The sequence below is a fragment of the Manacus candei genome, unplaced genomic scaffold (assembly GCF_025592945.1).
Source record: "Manacus candei isolate 608988 ecotype Guabito, Panama unplaced genomic scaffold, ASM2559294v1 h1tg000023l, whole genome shotgun sequence".
NCBI classification, from domain to species: Eukaryota; Metazoa; Chordata; class Aves; order Passeriformes; family Pipridae; genus Manacus; species Manacus candei.
Window position 1 is genome coordinate 24519679 of NW_026138071.1, and position 21013 is coordinate 24540691.

At 37.4% G+C, this 21013-nt stretch overlaps 1 protein-coding gene across 4 annotated transcripts in view; it reads right to left on the minus strand.

Moving 5' to 3' along the window:
• Positions 1-21013, minus strand: part of SPAG16 (sperm associated antigen 16) — a 377720-nt gene that overhangs the window by 335559 nt on the left and 21148 nt on the right. For all 4 annotated transcript variants that reach the window (XM_051786775.1, XM_051786772.1, XM_051786773.1 and 1 more), the window contains exons 8-9: positions 20096-20165; positions 15088-15236 (exon numbers count right to left, since the gene is read on the minus strand). In XM_051786775.1, the coding sequence (XP_051642735.1) occupies positions 15088-15236; positions 20096-20165 (219 nt within the window). The remainder of the gene's footprint in view (positions 1-15087; positions 15237-20095; positions 20166-21013) is intronic.

Here is a 21013-nt window from a genome sequence, read left to right on the forward strand (position 1 = left end):
TCAATTTTGAGATGGAACCAGATGCTATTTGTCTTTTCCAGTCTCTCTACAAACTGTAGAATAACTGTTCACATGCCACAGTTTTCTGTTCCATCCTCTCTGGCAAAATCAGAGGGGATATCCCAAACCAATTCTCCCCAGCTGCTCATTGACAGAAAGACTGAGGACAACTTGCAATCTCATTCTATACTGGGGCACTTGGGCACTGCCATAACAGCTCCAAAGCTTCTACTGGAGAGGGCAAATTTCAGGCAGCAGTAGCTACAGCACAGGCTGAGTATGAAGAACATGGGCTTTATTAATTGTTAAGGCTGCCATGTATGGATATTTCTCTGTGCACTCAGAGTAATGGTACAGCCAGTTATGAGACAAGTGGGTAAAACCCCACTGGATTCAGTGACTGCACTTTGGAACCTAATGCTTGAAGAGACATCACCAGAACTCTACAATAGGGAGAGAGATAATGCAACACCACCTACCCAGAAAAATTCACCATTTATCTGATCACAGGCTGTACCAGCCGGTTCTCATTCACAGGACATTACCAGAGGGAAACTGTGGTTAAGAATTACTTTAGGAAAACTAAAAACACGATCTGGATGTAAGAAGAGTAAGACACTAGTGAGAAAAAGCAGGCTGAGAAGGGAACACTCCAAGGAATTCTGCAGTAGAGCACACAGGACCTTGCAGTATACAAAATCAGTTTAAAAAATCCTGGTGCAACCGGGGTATATCTCTATTTTAATTATTCTTATATCTTAAACTATTGCCTTTGTTTCCTCCATCTACTCCTCTTTTTTCCTTGTAACTTTCCCAATTCCTGAATATCTACAGAGGTTCAAACCCTCCCTGAGCCCTGATTCCCAAGCCATACAGTTATGCCCAGTTGCCCTTTGAATATACAGAGCAGGTGTGACTCTTCTCTAACCACTACAATAACATAAAGAAATGTAATTAACTACAAATCTGAACTTCATTTCCCCTTGTATTATAAATTCACTTGTTTCAGGAAATGTCCTTATCTTTTACCCCATATTCTTGGCATCTTTCTCTATGACTTCAGTAGAAGTTTGAGGATAACAAGCCACCTTAACACATTCCTCTTTAAAGCAAACCCAAGTGGACAGGACTAGGCCAATTAAATTTCCTTTGGCCAATGTTCTACCTGTACCAGAAGTCCTCTCTCGTTCTCTCTTGATTTCACAACACACAAATTGCAGCTACACCTTTCCACAGGCAGATTTAAATGTAGCTTTTTTTGCTCTACTTTTATCCTCCAGAATTCTATATCATAAAAGTCTTCTCTTCCCTTATTTATCATTTATAATCTGTACCATTGCCTCAGTCTTTCTTTACTTGTAGTTCACAGTCATCTGACATGTTCTTATCAAATTTTCACTCACTTCCTTTGTAGCTTCCATGCATTCCTAGGTACTTACATGACATGTGGAAAATTGTGTGGAACATAATTATTTCATTATGCAGAAAGAGATACACCTGCACTGCCACCTTTCCCATTTCAAGTCCAACTCTCACTGCCATGTATTCCAAAGTGTTCTTAGAGTAAAACCAACAATGTAAGCACAGGAATAGTTTCGGTAAAATAGCATTTCTGTGAAGTGCCTTTGGATTTGGGTATAAATTCTATTCCTGCTGACAGCTCTGCTTCAGTTCCTCATTTCTGATCCAGAATGCAGGATTGCAAACTTCCACTTGTTGGTATTCAAGCAACCATGGACTTGTTCAGCCACTTGGTCTAAAACACAAGGTTCACAATCCCCTGCTCTCCTCTGTGCCTCAAGCTCACATCAATTCCTGCATTATGTTGCAAATCACCCTTTTATTTCCAAGTGCCCAAAGACCAAATCATCTTAGTCAGAGCCACCTTGTCTTCCTCACCTGTCAGTTCATTCTTTTATCTTTCATTCCTACCCTTAGTAGTCACATCAACACCTTAAATTATTTCTTTTTGTTGTTGTTGTTGTAGTTCTACCTTCCCTCTGCAGGCACTGAAGGCAGTATTTGGCAAGAGCTTTCACAGTTAAACTGCAAAACCACCAACATGTTTTTTTACTCAAAGTAACTGCAGTTACTAAAAGCATTTAATATGCTTTTAAAGAACTCTTCTATGTGATCACAGTTATTGTTTAAGCCATAAACTGTATCTCTGGACTCCCTTTGTAATTGCCCTGAAGGAAATTCTAACCAACTCTCCAACTTGCAGACCCTCACTGATGAAAAATTCAGCAATACTCTGCCTCCAGAAATTTCCTGGAATCACACTGTCAGATTCTTAGATATTAGATATTATTTTTTGTGCATATGGAGGAAAACAGAAAACAAAGTAATGCCCAGTAAAACATATTAGACATCATTCCTCTCAATTTCTATCATCCCCACAATTAAATGCACACTTATCCTTTTTCTGGAGTGGAAAAAACATTAAATATATACAGGTGATGAATTTCAAAAAAGAGATTACAGCATCTCCGACTGTTCTCTCAGGATTACCTTCCAACCATTAGCTTCTTAAAAATATCTTATTTGCTCAGAACAAAAACATGTGAAAGAAAACACATTTTAAAATGAAGAAACATCTTACACAAACAATTATTCTATATTCAATTATCAATGCATCATCCAGAAAGACTGGCAAGTCTAAAACACTTCACATCCTTTCATTGGTGCCAAGTCTCATGCTGGAAGTTGGACATGTTACTTACTGCACTGAGGGGACCCCTTAGTAAAACTCAAGGTTTTTGAGGCCTCACTTTTTGAGTAAGACAAAATTAAAAAAAAAAAATATGTTGCAAGAGCATAATTAATAGACATTACTTAATCACATTTGAGAAGCAGGATCCTAACTCCATATTTCTACATTTAAATTCAGCTGGTTTGGATTTTTTCATCCAAGATATTACTGCTAATACACTCATGCTATTTGTGTGTATCTGTGACCTCAATATTGCTTAGTCACATTTTTGGAGGCTTCTACCAAACTGATGGGTACAGTCTCTCCAAAAACTTCCTTTTCTAACTCAAAATCTAAAGGGAATATAAAGAACAGAGCAGAAGATGTATTGCCATCATCACAGACACTCGAAAGAGAATCACTTTAAAATTTCAGGTTCGGGATTTTTTCTTAATTTAGGGATTAAAACATTTAAGTTATAATACTGCACAAAGGACACGGGGATGGAAGAACACAGAATTACCTGTATATTCCTCAGAGGGGTGGGGCAAAGAAACAACCACAAAGAGCAGAAATTCAGCGTAACAGCTGAGAGCAGTAGTTCAAATTTCTACAGAAAAAACACTGAATGGAAGGTCCTAAATAAATAACCAACTTTTTTTGCACTGATATGTACTATATATCTGCATTGTAGCTTATCTGTACACTTAGACAAAAAGGTAGAAGGTAATGATTCATACAGCAGTGAATCTTTTATCATAACAGTGGAATTACAACTTTCTCAAACCAAAAAACCCCAAACATGCCATGCTTTACTGTATTACCTAAACAGGAGCAGAAAAACCCTTAAACATGTAAAGTTCAGGGGTAATTGCAGAAGAAATGCAGAGGTAAAAGTCCTCTTTACAAGCAGACAAATTCTCACCATGATTCAATTAGCTTGCACATTCCCATACAATTTCATCAGGATTCAGACACAGAAAGGCTGTGAAGATTCTGTAACATTTACACAAACTTGAAATTCCCCCCAGGAACTGTCACCTGCTCTTGAGAGAGCAGGAAAAGATTTCATGTAACATACAGAGTGAGCAGATGCCATGTCCCCACACAGCCCAATGCAGATCCAGCTTGCCTGGCACTGCACAGAGGGGCTTTGAACCCAGGGCCATCCTGGTCACCTGATCCAAGGAGCACCACCAGAAAAATGCAAAGAATGAAAGGAGAAGGGAGAAGGAAAACAGGGGCAGAAAATCGGAACCCTGTCACTGGCAACAAAGCATTACATCTGTTTCAGTGATTATTAAGACACTAATTACCAGACAATGAACCTTTGCAGTACAACATTATATAATGACAGCTGACTTGTTCCAGAAGATGCCTATTTAACTCTAGCATGCTTAGACAATAATATCAGCCTGATCTCAGCATATAAGACAAATTCTCAAAAGTATTTAGGCATCTAAGGTGCCTTCCAACTCATACCATTCCATGATTCCATGATCTACTCCTACTACCTTCCATGGCAGGGAACCCAGACACCTCTGTAGAGCTTTAAATCCTAGTCATTGCTGTTTTGAGAAGAAAAACTGAAAGGCTCAAAAATGGCTTTCGAGGATTGGGTGTGCAGCTAAAGTACAGTAAGACAAGACAGACTACAAGTAGATCAACCTCTCATTTTTAAAATCCAGGCACATACTTGTGTCGCTAAAAATAATGGTCAAATTAGAGTTCATGCAGACTCACCAAAAAGAGTGCTAATAAAATCAAATCTCAGCTGTGCCATTAATTTATTGAGTGGAACAATCCAATGACATACTAAAGTGACACTCAAATACATCTGGTTGCAAAGAGAGACAAAAAGGTTACCCTTTTCTTGTTTCCTCCCATTACCTTTATTACAGTAACATACTTCTGACAGGAAATTCATGATGAATTAATTCAATTAGTTAGAAGACCTTTAAAAGTAATAAAAACAGGATTTGTATTATTAGGAACAACATTTATAGCTCCAAATCTCCAATTTAAAAGCTTCCCTGACATTCATAAATTATTTAAGAAAACAAACTTATTCCAAAGAAACAGAGAAGGACCACTCCAAAAGGTATAAAATGGAGCCAGCCTCGAGCACTGTGGAGTAGCTGACACAGCTGATGAGAACAGTCCCCTGCACAGGTGTTGGCATGTTCTGACTAAGCTCCCAGCCCCAGCTTTGGCACATCCAGCCTCTTTTACTGCCACTGAGGCTGTCTACTCACACACATCACCAGATGGTGGCTAGAAGCTTACTCTGTGTGTATCCTGACAGAAACAGAGATAAACCACACAAATAGTAAAGAGCTCCTTGCTATGACTCCCAGACCAAAAAATCAGTTAACTTAGTGCCAAGGTTAAGAATATATGAATGTTTGTTTGTGCTTTTAGAACCAATACAGGAGTTATCAAATACAACACAGGACCTATCCAATTACCCTTAAATGTGCTCCAAATATTGTCAGCCTACCCCTCGTTCTTTTTATAAACTGTGTAAATATAAAACACTTAATTAGTACATAATAGGCTGTCTTACATTAGAAGAAAACAAAACTCTATAAATAAACAATTGTGCCAACGAAGCCCTTTCAGCTCCTCTTCATTGTTACTTCCAAAATTATTTTAGCCTGGGTGGATTTTTGAGATCAAAGCAAGCCCCTCCCCTCCCCGCTTCTTCAAAGCTGTGGTGGCAGGCAAAAATTGGTCATGAACTATTAGTTTGAAAACAGAGGAGAAGCTGGAGGAACAAGACCAGAACAAGGAAAGTTTAGTCAACAACAGAACAGCAGCAGAAGAAACAGCTGCCAAAGCCTATCCTGGAACTCATGAGTACATCTCTTTCCAATTAATATTATGTTTGAACAAACCCAATCACTCAGCAGCTGCCTGTATATACAATAATCCAAGTATAACACACTTGAAATGATGATTCCCTCCCCCTTATTACAATTTTTTTAAGTAAAAATATCTCTTATTTCATCTACATGCTCCTCACTATGTTTATTACTAAAACAAAACCAAGGGCAATATGTTGATGTTCACCAACCCTGTGATCTGTTCTGAAACACATCACTGGGGTGTTCTCCCTACCTATTACCTTCACATGCTGCTCTCTCTGATTATTTTATCTGCTGGATTCAAGAACAATTTTTGCATGAAGTGTGAAGGAGGCCTGTGAATTTCTTTCCTATCACTAGCATCCTTTTCAGGCTGTTTTCTTAAGCTGTGTCCATGAAAAATACACATACAAAAGGCAGAGAGACATCACAGCTATATGCATTGTTCCTAAATTATCTACACAAGTAATTTAAACAGAATTTTTTTAAAATTATAGTTATTGCACACCAGAAGTGTGGAAACATAGGGCAACATTTTCACACTAACAAGTACCACTGGGGAGGTTTGCTTTCTACCACGAGTGAAGCATTCCTGCAAAACCAGAAGCAGCTTCAAGTGTCTGCCTGGCTGATCTGCTTTGGATAATTTGAAATGTACAGCACGTTACCTGAGCTATATCCACAAAAGAGGATAAAAACTTGTAAACATAAATATAGAAATATGTTGCAAAGTACACAAAGATGTGCAAACTGAAACCGTCCACTGAGTATCTGGTAATCCAAGACTACTTCAGCATTATTTGGCCTGTGCTTTGAGCAACAGAATTCTCCAACTAGGCTTTCAAACTTGTGTTTTCAAACTTTGTAATTCAGCACCTTAGTTGAAATTATTTAGAGTATTTACAAAAACAGCAGAAGAACAAAAGAGAAGGGGAGCTGCTAGGGAAGAGAGCATGACTGAAAGGAAAACCACTTCAGTACAAATAATATATTGTGCTTTTTGTCCCCAAAACCAATCTCAGATCACAGCCACATTAAGACATTAGCTTGCACTTAAATAAACACGAATTTGCAATATGAAAAGATTCTCAATGAGTCCATAAAATTGTTTAGCAGTTGTGCTTTACAAAGTGGTTGCATTTAGCGGCAGCACATTTGATTTACCTTCATTGTCTAAATATGATGCTGAAATTATTTCTGTTCCCCTGGCATAAACCCCACCTGCAGATCCATCATTACAGGCTGGTTTCCAGCACAAATCTGTCCCCCCTCAGACTCCCTGCTGGCAGAGGTTTCACTTGGGTTACTGCATGTAGGAGCAGGTAAAACCAATTAATCCACGATTATGCAACAACTAGCTTTTATCATGATCAACCCTGTCAGGCCTAGATTCAAACTGGAAATCCAATTAGGAAAAGGCCTATGACCCATTAACATTGTCTTCATAGCATGTGACACTGCAGTGAAACAGTATTACATTTTCTGGAGGAAACTGCCCGATTATTAATTCATAAACTGTTTGGAATAAAGACTGAGTATTTTATTTCATTTCACTGCATTCAAACAGAAACAATTAAGCCTCTACTTTCTACTCCCAGAAGTGCTGTTTGAATATACAAGACAAACAACCCCGAACGTGAGGAGCAGTGTGTGTTCCTGCCAGAGCACTTAGGGGGTGTGAGAGATTTGTTACCATGAAAACCAAACGCTAATGTTGAATTTCATTTTCCTTAAAGTGATGTTTACATATGCAAAGGCTTTGTTTAAATATTGGGGGAAAAAGATTGAAACACCAAAATCCACAACTTAGTACGGAATAGTTAATTTAAAATATAAATACCACAGTGAGCACCTGAGCCTTTCCTTCCAGATTTTAGGAGTCTGAGTGCTTATTGCATATTTCAATCACAATTCAGTAATTTGAAAGGGATCTAGTTTCATCCATGAATTATTTAAGCTGAACTACATTAAAATGGAAAAAACCAAAACAAACAATTAGTATCAACTTTAGCCTTGTTTAATCTACTTTTTTGGTATAAGTATATCAAGCAGAAGTTCACACATTGCCCTGAACATCCATCTGATTTAACTGTGAATTTTAGACTGCAAATATTTCTTCTGGAAGAATATTTCTTTCAAAATAGTGGTGATTATTTCCCAGTTCAAAGACATTTACCATTCTGTACATTTTGACTTGCCACTGTATATCAATTACAATTAGGACTTTTATAGGATAATTTTATAGGTATTTTATCAATACCCCAAAATACCCAAGCAGATCATTGTTTTGTTGTACTGAAAACTAAAACTATGTATTATAAGGCTCCCAAATTATTACATAACTCTTCCCATGTCTTGCACTGTTAAAATTTTATTATAAAACAGACCTTAAAAAATAGAAAAATTATAATTGAAACAGATTTCTGTGGAACCTGGATTTTTTTCCTCTTACACAAGAAAAATCCCTTTTAAAAAATCATTGACTTTTTTCAAGTGAAATGAAGTTTGCATCAATAATGTCATAACCAAGGTACCCAACACTGCTCATATCTTGGGCAGTGCATTCTAATGCCAGTTAGTGACTCTCTTTCCTTTAAAGTAATAGACATCTTGGCAGAAGTTTAACATTCAAAAGATCATTGGAATGGCCCAGTTAGAGACCCTGTACCATCAGTGGCTGTAAGTACCAAACAGCTGTTAGGGAAGAAACAAGCACAACAAAACCACTCTCCTCCTCGGCCCCACAAAATTCCCAAATGATTTCCAAGAGACACTTTAAGGTCTTGACACTTTAATTAAAGGGAAACCAAAGCATTAGTCCCAAGTTAATGAAATTACTCAATTCTGGTCTCAAATGCCAAACACTGCTGACATAACCAAGAGCTGTACAAGCACCAATCCACCTCCTGCTGCGGGTGCTCTGCATGGAGCCTCTTGGCAAGTTCCCTCTTAACTCTTGCACAGCCAAATCCTATCAGAAATCCCAAATGAGGGAAAGCATTGCAGGAATGCCTGTGGGGTAAAGGAAACCCTTAAGCAACAACACAACTCCCAATTCTCCCCCTTTAACAGGGCTGTCTGTTCTGAGGAAGACAGCAACAGCTATCGAGAAAAGTAAAGGAAAACAAACATTTTCAACTCTTAACATTTATGTGATTTTTTTCCCGTCTTTTACATCATCTCAGCAACACTCAAAGGTAGTTTTTTAAATTAAATATTATTTCAGTACGTCCCTCTTCCAGGAAATCAAAGCATTTGTATCTAAAAATCAGTAATTTTATTATCAGTAGTTTCTGCAAGTGACTATAGCAAGAGTGTCACTGAAGACAGAGTATTATTCTAAAATCTGTCATTATTTACACTCAGAGACAGAAAGAAATATATAAATATGCAAAGCATATGTACAATTAGAGTTAGGATCAAATGCATCCTACTTCCCAACATCCTTCTGTACTGGTTTTCAGTCTTGGGGGCCTGTTACCTTATTATTCTTGGCAGTGTGCAATGGCTCAAAATAAGCCTTGTTCTTCAGCACAAAGAAACCCTTTGGATGATCTGTGAAGTAATTTTATCAAGTACCAGTGGCTTCAAGTATCAATCTATTTCTAGAAATGCATGCAATGAGTGTCTTGATTTAACAAAGCTGCAAAGATGGATGAAAAATTATATATAAGTTGTCTACAATTTGGTCTTGCAGCTATATGAGTATTACCTATACAGCTTTATTTGTAGTTAAAATTCTTAAGCATTTTCTTATTTTCTCCCTGTAGGTCTGTCACCTTTGAACACATCTGGGAAAGCCTGAAACTAAAGCTATCATCACATTATCCACTACATTACAGAATATCATAGAAAAATTGAAACAAGAGCGTGGATGTCATCTAAAAAGAAGTTTTTTCTTTTTACCATTTTCAAAGCCAGAATTGTTTAATTACAAAATATGTAACTCTTTTAAATTAAATTCCATCAAAACCAACTAAAGAACACATTTTAGGTTACATCCAGTCAATCTTGGATCACGTTCTCAACATTTGAGTCACAGAACATTAATTCCTCTGTGGAAGGAAAGAGGCATCATATTCTGAGGGTATATATTCTGTGCTGCTTAATCCCACTGTGCACCTGAGGCCAGTCCCACCAGACACTAAGCTGCACGTGCCATCCCCATTCCAGAGCCACAGGCACACTCAGCACTTCCCAAATCCACACTTGCTGGCTGGCACATCATCTGCTTCCCTGTCTACAGGCACTAATGGGAGTCTTGACCCTTCCCCCAGCCCTCAAGTCTAATGGGGATTAGAAATCATTTCTTTGATATTGCTGTTCCTCAGTAGAAAGTCAAAATTCACCCACTATTTCAGAGCAAGGCTGAAAGCTGCTTCCCTTCAGGCCAGTTTTTGGGGGAATATGACAGCCAGGCAGCTAAACAAACCCTCTCCTGGTCAGCCATTACATCCCCTTTCCCAAGGGGACACTGGACCTACGCTGTTCCTCAGAAAAATCTGCGTGTCCTGTTCCAGTAACACAAAGTCCCCAGGCAATCTAGTCCAGTGTTTCACTGTATTTACCACCATAAATCGTTTAATCTGTCATCTGAACCATTCTTATTGAGTTTCTACCTTATTACTTCTTGTGCTAACAGGTTGTTTTGTTATTTGGTATATTTTTTGGTCTTTTTCTTTCTTTTTTTTTTTTTTAAACAGAATTCTATTTTAAGGATGCATCCTGTCTCCCCTTAGGGTTCTTTTCTGTGGACTACACAATTTCACTTTTCACCCTTCCTTTGAACAACTTTCATAGATTTCTAATTATTCTTACTGCTCTAGTGTAGATGCTCCCCTTGTCTCCAGAGGAGCTGTGATCAAACTGAACACAAAACTCCAGCCAAAGCCACATGCCAGCTGAACAAAGCAAGAGGAATATTCCACAGCCTCCATGCAATATTCCTGGTTTACACTGCAATATAGCTTTCAGCTATTCAGCAATATTATGGCATTTTCAAGTCATGTTAAGCTTTTTTTACACAACATGCCCTACAGCCTACTCTAATTAAAAGCCATTTGATCAGCACTTTCTTATCTTCTTGATCTGTATTTGTGCACTGGATCATTTTTTCAAGGCAGAGTTTTGTACCTTTTCTTACATTCATGTTATTTATTCAGATCAATTCTCCAATAGGACAGTTTTGGAATTTTACTCCTATCCTCAGCTTCACTTGCTATTCCAACCCCACCCAACCCAGGTCACTTGGTCTCTGTAAGTCCTGTCATCTTATTTTCTGCTCCATTTTCCAGGTCATTAATGACAATATATCCCAGCAAAATGCCTATTCAATACATCTGCAAACTTCTAATCTATTTTTCCCTAATTTAGAAAAATTTCTGTCAGGCCAAATTTCTACAGTTTCTCACAGGAACTAACTATCTGTGAGACAGCACCCACAGCCTTTCTAAAAACATAAGAGCTCTTATATCTTAAGAATAAGATAAAGGTACTACATTTACTGCTTCTCTTCTATCCATACCTCCTATCCTTCTATGGATGCAATTTAGAGTGGATTGAAATACTTTTTCCTTGCAAATCCATTTTCACAGTTACTTCTTTTCCTGGTTTCTTGCAGATGTTCAGTACAATTTCAGTTATTAACTGCCAGCTTCCTTAGGAATTTAAGTTACACAGTCTAGTCTATCATTTCTTAGCTTTTACTTTTTCTCTCTTTTATTTCTTAGCTTTTACTTTATCCTTTTCCCTTCTTTAGACTGCAGTCTTATATCTGCATAACTGGTATTAATTTTCTTAGCTCCGTGTCTGGAGTTTTCTCATACCAGGGAAGGACTGTAGGAATAAGCATTCTCAGGACTATCTGTCACTCATCTTCTCTGAATATCAACTCAGTGCTTTCTTAGCCACCTTATGACAAACACAAAATGATTATTTCGTTTAAAACCCTTCCTAACTATTTTGGGATCTCATCTTTCCAATTCTGTCCCCACTATGCCTGTGCTAATTTATATTCAAAAAATTCAATTCAATAATCTGATTAAGCAATCATTTGGTTTCAGCTTCCCTTCTGCTTAAGAGCACAGAAACAGCAGTTCTAGTAAATTTTGTGTACTTTCTTCCATAGAACTGAGGAGAGGTTTGGGTTTAATATACGTATCCATGTGGTATTTCAACCCAAAATATTATTAATTACAGAAGCTGTATTTGTATGATCACTTGATTTTACTTCTGTGTTTTTAATACACACAATGGCCCTGATTGCAAAATCTGTTCCACAGAAACAGACAATGACTTAACTCCAGAAATGGCTAGTGCACCTTTAGATAAAGTTTTACACAAGTAAAACTGCAGAAAATTAAACCGGGTTGTAATATATTATATGTAGAAATATAATTTAGTGAATATAAAGAACCTGCAATTGTCCTGCTAATAACTACTAAAAACAATCAAATTTACAATATACTCTGAGAGGAACCTGAGACAATGAAAATATAAAAATAGGGAAAGTATATTTCCACAGCATAATGAAATTCTCATTATAAAAAGTTCTCTACAATTTTAATGACTTGAGAGTGCATTTTAATTCATTTTAATGTTTAAAGCAGTACTCTATACACATTCTTAACCTAAGAATATTTATGCTATTGATACTGGCTTAGTAAGGACCAGATATGTAAATAGTTTAGCCTAATTGCCTGTTACTGTACAATTTAATTGAGTCTCGTAACAAAGATTATAAAATCATGACAATACATTCCCTTAGAAAAAAATCCAGTTGCTTTTTCACTGTTTCACTGATAAACTTCACATCAAAAGGGACCCTATGTTTTAAATTATGTGTCAGCTTTTACAGGATATTACAAAAACACAATATATATATCTGTCCTTGAAGCAAATGTTCTTGCTCAGCTATGAGTCATATTTGCATCTACTTTAAAGCACAGGCATTTGTTAGATCACTGTTTAGCTACAAGACAAAAGGAGATGTTAAATCATTTCCATCACCATAGTTCACTCCTATGTAACAGTACAGTTAATGCAAACATTTATAATTTTGTCTCAAGGATACAATCCCATGACAGTATAATGGCTTTTTACTGAATATGATATAATCAAAATGTCTACATTTGAAAATTGGATTAAGGGTTCACTCTGAACTCTAAATGTTCACCTACATTTACTGAAAAGAGCTAAACAATACTAAACAGTGAATTTTACCTAGATTTCCCATATCTTCTGTTTTCTCCATTTTGTCATAAATGAACTGTGTAAATATAGGACTTTTTAATTGTATTTATTTCTTCTGTATATTCCTCACCCGAATTCCATGAACTGACCAATTTATGCTCTCTCACTTCCTATGTAGTATAAAGAGAACTTAAATGAATCAATCTTAATACATATAAATCAATTTTACCCTCCCCAATAAAACATTTAAAGTGTTATTTTCATCACTGTAAAGAAAATAAGACTTAATGGCACACTCTTCAATGAAGACAATCCCATGCTGATTGATTTTAAGTCACACAACACACAGCAGAATTTAAAAGATCTTTTGATACAGGTCAAAGGAGATGGGACACCACACAAGTCTGATTCCAAATACCACAGCAATTGATCTAAGGAAGTCATTTATACCTCATCCTTTTGACAGGAACAAATACTCAGACAACTAAACTGTTAAATAAGAATGTACTATTTTAATAAAATAAGTTGTATTAGAACCATAGTTCAATAAATGCACACTACAGGACAGAGTTCCTTGAGTATCTGTTGTTTGAAACACAATTTTATCTCACCTCTTTGCACTCTACAAACTCATCATTCCGTCTGCCATTTATTCTAACAGCCTAAGCAACAATTCACACACACTATCCAAGGCAGTATCCTTTACCAGGGGAAAGAAAACATTTAGAAATAATAGATCCAGGAAATGTGAAGTGAAAAAGAACTATATTGTTCCATTGCTGGAAGAGATGCTAATGTCACACCTCAAGTTTTAGATCACCACTTAGTCACGGGAAAATCTAGTACATTCAAACATGTCTATATTTTCTGATGTCTTATTTCTGGAACTACTCCAGTTTTCTAATCCATTGATTAAATAAAGACATCAGGGCCTCTGGTAGGACTCATTTGGGAAACATAGGATCTGCAGCAACACAGATGGTTGCCAGAACCAGTCAACTAACAGTGCTCATGAATTTCAAAGAACAAGAAAGAGCCAGGCAGGCTCACTGCCTGTGCAGAGTTTATATTCTGAGGGTGAAGCACAACTCCACTGAAATGTACTATAAAAATCCTGATGACTTCAGTAGAAACAGGAACAAAAAAATTATTATTTCTTGGGTTAGGAAATTTTATCTGTTCACAAGTCAAAATGAAGAGAGGAGATACCTGTAAGCGTTTAAGATGGAAGTTTTTAACCACTGGATGAAAACCAGGGAAAAGTGGAGATGGACTGGCTGGTAGGTGCCTCAGTAATATTCAGATACCAACAGGTGGGGAGACAGTACTATACATGGTGAGAAGTGGTTCAGAAAGCAACAGCAGGTAGACAGACAGACAGATGGACAGATAGATAATTTTGGGGTTCGGGAGAAAGAAAATGGAGGAAAACAAATATAATTGTATGTTTGTCAGTGGAGAGGTGAACTGCCAATAGAAGAAATGCTCTTACAAACCAAATAGAAACAAAAATAAATTACCATGGCCATACTCTTGTGGAGACAAGCAAAGATTGAAGCCAATTCCAACTATATCAGCATCAAGTCAAGATTTTTTTCCTTCCCAAAACCCACAGTTTAAACTCTAACTGTACTTCTCAAACAGAAATATACCTGTGAAACAGGTTCAAGGGCTTATGAAATTTTAGGTATTCAAACGTTTACCTTGATCTGGAAAAATAAACCCCACTGTTATATCATCAAAAAATGCAACCTCAATAAATAAACCCACTGGAATAAAATAAGTAAAGCAAACAACTCCTTTCCACAATAAAAAATATTCAATCATTAATTAATTCTGATTTTGCACAACTTCCAGACCGAAACAGTAACACATCTCTGGTATACTCAAGTTCAGGAGCTTTGACCATTAAGAAATCACTGATTTTTTTGTCCTTAGTCTCCCAGATGATGTACCTTTTAGACCCACCTGGAACAGACAGTCTGAAATGCTTGAAAAGTTTGCAAGTACTACAGAGCAGATCAGGATTTCTCAAGTTACAAAAGAAACACAACAGAGCAAGAAGCATTTATAGCCAATGCTCTTCCTCTGCAGGGTGATTACATCAGATTCTCAAAAAGTATCTTGCTAGCTTCAACTATTCAGAGTTCCTATAATTCCCTGAAATATTAATTGCAATAAGAACTCATAATGAAAATAAACTTGTTACCTACCTTTCCTATTTACTTCTACTAAGTATGGCTTCTTTTAAACACATTGGACAGGCATCTTTCACCACAGTTCAGTACCAGTTTAAAGTGGATTAGATACTGAGCAACTGGAAAGAACACTATGTACCTTCAGATGGCTCTTGCCCATCTTCTTCTCTGCATCTTTGACTGGATCAGATGAAGAACTTGCAGCAATAATGATTTTCTGCTGCCTGGCTTCCCGAAGAGTTTTCTGGGTGGGACCTTCAAAGTCCTTCTTCCTTGTACAATCATGGACTACAAAATAAAACCAATAAAAATATCATCAGAATGCTTTTTACTTACTCTTTTGGAAGATCTCTTTACTTAATATTAGGTAGACATGTGAAATTATCAAAGAAATAGCATTTTAGATAAAGAGATATTGAGGTTACTGTGCCATCCATATAAAGTATTCCAAGACCACATGTAGCTCTGCTCCACAAATGATTTGAGGCTGATCTGATTTAGCTTAACCAAAGGGTATCCTAGGCTTTGCCCCAAAAATGCAGCAATATTGCAGTATAGAGAGAGTCACAGTGAAACAGGGGCATTCTTTCATGTCCCACAGAACCAGGAGAAATATCAGCTCCCTGCACATCCTACCCAATATCCATCACCAATTCATTATTCTGATTTACAGCCCACATTTCCTTTCACTTCCCTGCACTGTCTCCCAACCCACCTTTCCAACAAGGAATTATTTATGAATTGGTAACTCAAAGAAATCCTACACAGGTAACAGCTGTAAATCAAAGAGGTTGAAAGGAATAGGAGCAGGAGCACAGCCCATGTAGAGTACAATACAATGCATCTGCCATGAGCTGGCAGAGAGGACACTGTTCTCTGACAGTCCTTCCATTGGCAGCTCACACATGTCCAATACAGTCCTTTGTGATCCCTGTATCTTGTTGCAATGCTCTGTTAGATGTACATGGATCTATAAGAAAAAAAAATGTAAAACTGAATTCCAACAGTGTTTGGGCACTGTTACATCCCTCCAGTTCTTGGGGGAAAAAAAAAAATCTCTGCTTGAAAAAACACACATACAGCTAAAATCCAGACTAAAACAAATGTACTTCACACTACCCAATTCTAAATGCTTGCTCTTGTAAAATGGTTTTATTAATGGAAATTTGCTGACTTAAAAGGTGGAAAAAAATCCCACTCCCTCCACTCTCGAGGCAAAAAAGGCAGATCAAGCAAACACAAAACCTCCTTGTATACTCAACCTGAGCAAAGCTAGAATTAATGGAAAGAACTGTGCCTGGATTAACAAAACATCTGTATTCTCACTGCTTTAAAAGTTACAGCTACTGTCACAGATACCCTGAATAATTACTTTCTCTAAGGAACGGTACACAGCAAAATTGGTTTATATATCAAACACTTTCTACTCACTTAGTAACTGCTATCTACTAACATGTTGCTCACAGGTCTTTGGTTTGTTGGTGCTTTTGAAATACATGTAAACTAAGAGTTATGACAGTTGAAGAGCTTTAAAAGTCAATAACTATTACCAAAACAAACAAACAAAAAGGAACAACTTCCAAAGATGTGTTGCACTAAGAAGCCAACAGCTTATGGTTACACATTTTCTATTCTGGTGGTGTTGTACAGGGAATAGGGACAAACAGGCCCAAGCACTTCAACTGGTGCATTTTAAATTTCTTTTTGCATGACCTTCTAACTGCAATTGCATCAGATAAAAGAAAGGAGAAGCACAGTTAACAGTCTCAGCAATGAGTTAATTCAACCATGAGTAAAGAAACTCGAGTTCAACTTTTGAATATAATTGGATAATAAATAAGCAGCTGTTGTTTTTAGGAAATATAAGAAGAGTACTGAGCAAGTAGCAGTTTTATAACATGTTTATAGAACCAGCTGTTACAGCAGCATTCACTTAGGTTTATAAGAAACCCAGAATCAACAATGCTTAATTCCTGCAGGAAAAAGTGGTCTTTTCTCAGAGCACCACTTAACACTGTGTTTTGATCCATAAGTAACGGTGTGAGAGTTCTGTTAATATACACCAATAACCTAAATAAAATATCAGCTCTCTCTCTGGTAATTAGATTCCTCTATGTATGATCTTGCTATCATTTCAGGAAGGACCAGATTTAAAACAAAAATAGTTTTAATGCAAATCTTCTTAAAAAAAAAAACAAACCAAAATTACTTTTTAAGAAGTAATCTGAACTCCAAATACAATTTTTCTTTCACAGCTGATTTCTGAGTGACCATAGGAGAGAGAAAAACAGTCCATGAGAGGACAAAGTCCTCACCAGAACTATTAACTAGTTCCTCTCCAACTACTACATCTTCTTCATATCAGCTTGAAACAAGCAAGGCAAGAATTAGGAAATAATACTCAGGTTCCTTTAGGGTTTTTAAAAATTATTACAAGTTTTTCTCTTGAAGGTTTTGTGTACAAAACCAAACAGCAGCCTGACAATGAGACAGCAAAAAAACTCCTAGTAAATAAATTACATATTGTGTATTGTGGATTCTCTCCTATCCTCTTCAATTGCTTGAAATGCACCAGGCTGAAAGCTCCTACGTCAAATGCCTGAGTAATAAAGTCCAGAATAGTTGACCTAAATTTAACATTAAATATTGTTAATTTTTTTCTACCTAGCTGCCAGTCACAAATTTACAGTGCAAACTCATGGTAAATATTAAGAAGCTTCCCTTTGTTCTTTATTGTGCAGTATACAACTCACTCAAAAAAAGCAACTCTAAGCAAAAAAACAAACCCACAGTCACAGAATGGTTTGCATTGGAAGGGACCTTAAAGCCCATCCCATTGCAATCCCCTGCCATGGGCAGGGACACCTTCCACTAGCCCAGGTTTCTCAGAGACCCATCCAACCTGCCCTTGAACACTTCCAGGGATGGGGCAGCCACAGCTTCTCTGGGCAACCTGTGCCAGGGCCTCACCACCCTCCCAGTAAAGAATTTCTTCCTAACAGCTAATTTAAACCTACTCTCTCTCAGTTCGAAGCCATTCCCCCTTGTCCTGTCACTACACACTCTTGTTAAAAGTCTTTCTCCAGCTTTCTTGGACTGGATGTGCAGAACCTCCCAATTCAGTAAACCTAAAACCAACTAAAAGCCACTCTCAGTGCCCTTGAGCCAAAGGCAGCATTCCAGGTGTTCTGCAGGCACGTCAGGCTGTGGGACAGAGGCAGCAGCAGGAGCAGTGAAGGGCAATCCCTGCTGCTGGGCAGAGCCACCCTCTGTCCTTCAGGCTCTGCACTGCAGAGGAAGCAGACACTTGGCCAGCAAAGGCACCTCACCTTGGCCAAGGATCACTTGGCACTCTGAGCAGGCACTGTCTCCTAACCAGGACACACAAGGGCAGAAGAGTCAGCCCAGAAGAGACAGCAACGAACAAATGCAGCTGTAGGTCAGCTCACAGCACAGATTTGCAGCTGCAACAGCACCAGTTCCTGCCAAACTAACAAATTTAGAGCAAAGTGAAGCCAACATTTCTCCAGTATCCAGGCACTGCTTGTTTCTCAAGGCTGCATTTACACTGTCTGAGGAATAGAAAAAAATCAAGAGGCAACAGAACATGATCATCTTTCAAGAGGCAGCAGAAAGTATTTGGAAAAGAGACAATATCACCCACTGAGACATGAGTATGACCTACAGAGTGCAATAAAAATTATGTACTATTAGAGGACAAAACACCGAAAAGAAATGAATTGAAATACTGATTAATTTATGATACCCAAGATATGAAGCAAATTAAGATTTGTACAAGCATGCGGGTGGCTGATGAGCTTAATTTATGTTGGAGACTGAGTGACAAGGGGTTTTTCATACAATTATTTATCAAGTGGCTCCCCTGCTCGTCACTTTTTGGTGTTATAAAGTACTCTTAAGATTTTTGGAGAATAAACAAGAGTGAACAGCCAGGGAGTAGTTTTTAGAATCACTCAAACAACAAATAAAAGTATGTTTAGTACAAAAAGGAGACAGATGGGACATCCACACTGTAAGACACGAGCATGGGAAAGAACCCACACTATATATCCTCAAGTCAATTTTAATAGTCAAGGAAATGCTTGTTAAGCCTCTTCACTCAACCACAAACAGAAAAACACAAAAAGAAAGCAAACATGTTTATGTGGCTACTATTCTTTTTCTCAACTTTGCCTTTTCTAGAAGAATTTTACACAAAAAGAAGTTACCTCCATGAACATGGGAACTAATGAAACAAACTACAAAACAAACAGATATTTAAATTGGCCCAATTGGAACAAATGCTTCACCTGGAAGTTGTATAATAATTTTAGGGTTCTCTCATTTCAAATAAACAGCAATCTCTGATGGGAGCCCTGCTCCTGACTACAGCAGGCAAATAAAGACTTTGTTGTCAGAGGATGGAGCTCACCATTTACCCTTTTCATAATCTCATTTATTTTCAGGAGAATTTAAGAAATCTTTTTTTTTTTGAGACTTATCTTACTAGTAAATGTAGCTGCAATGGGAAAATAGGTTCCAAATTATTGGTGGGAGTGATGCTCTCAAAGAATGTGATAACATGACCTTCATTTACTTAGGAAAACAGAAGTGTTACGGTTTCTCTGATGGAGTTAGAAAAAGTAATGTAATATTTACACAGGGAAGCAGTGCAGTAACATACAGATAAAGATATTATTCCAGTAGGTATTATATCACCTTAGCAACCTTCTGTAAAAATGAGACATGCTAAAATAAGAGGCTGGATTTCATAACACCAGCATTTTCAAAATGCTTCCAGACGCCCATATGCACCATCTTAAGAGAGAGATAAGAAACAACATACACCCCCCAAAAAAAGGGATATTAGTGGATGCAATAACAAAACCAGACACAAAATTGCTTCCTAGGGCAAAGTCCTTTCCAAGTTACAAACACCATATTGCCTTCAGCAGTCTCACTCTCCTTAGTGAAGACATTTCAGAATAAAACACTGAAATGACAAAGCTGCTGCTCCGACACTGGGTCAGCTGATAAAACGTTTACAATGCAAGTATTTTTGATTTACTGTTACACCAGATTTTGAAATGCATTACAACAACACAAACCCCATGACCAGTCTGAGCCTGGTGATGGGAATATTTTACCTTTTGCCTCAGAAATCTGCTTAACGCCTCCGGAGTCTAAATTTTCTAACACAGCCTGCAAACCTGTAACCTAATTTTAAAAAGAGAAAGAATAAGAGAAGGGAGTGTGAAAACATTGTTTTTGAGGAATCTGTTCACAACACACACCATTTATGCCTGTGTAGTTAATAAAATTTCATCTATCACTTTTTACTTTAGATTATTGTCTCTAAGTTATGAAAATTACTCCTAATTCAAGATTTTGGAAAGACCCAGGAAAACAATGCTGTAAAATACAACCACCCAGAATCTCTCACTTTTACAGCTCTACTAAAACAAAGCAGTCATACAGAATATACCAGGGCTCTGACTGCACCAGCAACTTTTAGCCACTGCTGTCACTGCACTGATCTCTAATTTAATGGCACACTATGACCTACAGCTTTGTCATAACAAAATGTCACAAAATATGGTGTTACATGTTACAACCAGTCACTGCTCTGGAATAAGCACAGTTCATGTCTGCAAAAGTCTTACATATGTCCCTAAAATTTCATAGCATTGGAACTTTCAATGTTTTGTACTCCTGATTCAGCATAACTCTGTATGGACAGTAAACTTCCATTTTCTATAGGGCATTTGCTTTTATTTATTGCAATTTCAAACATATAATTCTCAGTGTTTTAAAAGTAAGCCCTCAGGTGACCTGAGAAAAACTGGAGGCAGGGGAAAGGACAAAATGAGAGATGAAGACTATCAGAATAAAGTCCAAGCATGGTAAATTCCTTTTACGTTACCCACATATGGTACTGCTGAAGTGCATTTGCTTAGGGTATGTTTGGTTTTATTCCCCCCTTCTTTTCTTGCACAAACAACATATTAGTTAAACACATGCGAGATAATTTTCTGTTTTTCATCTATCCTATCTGTGCTTATACT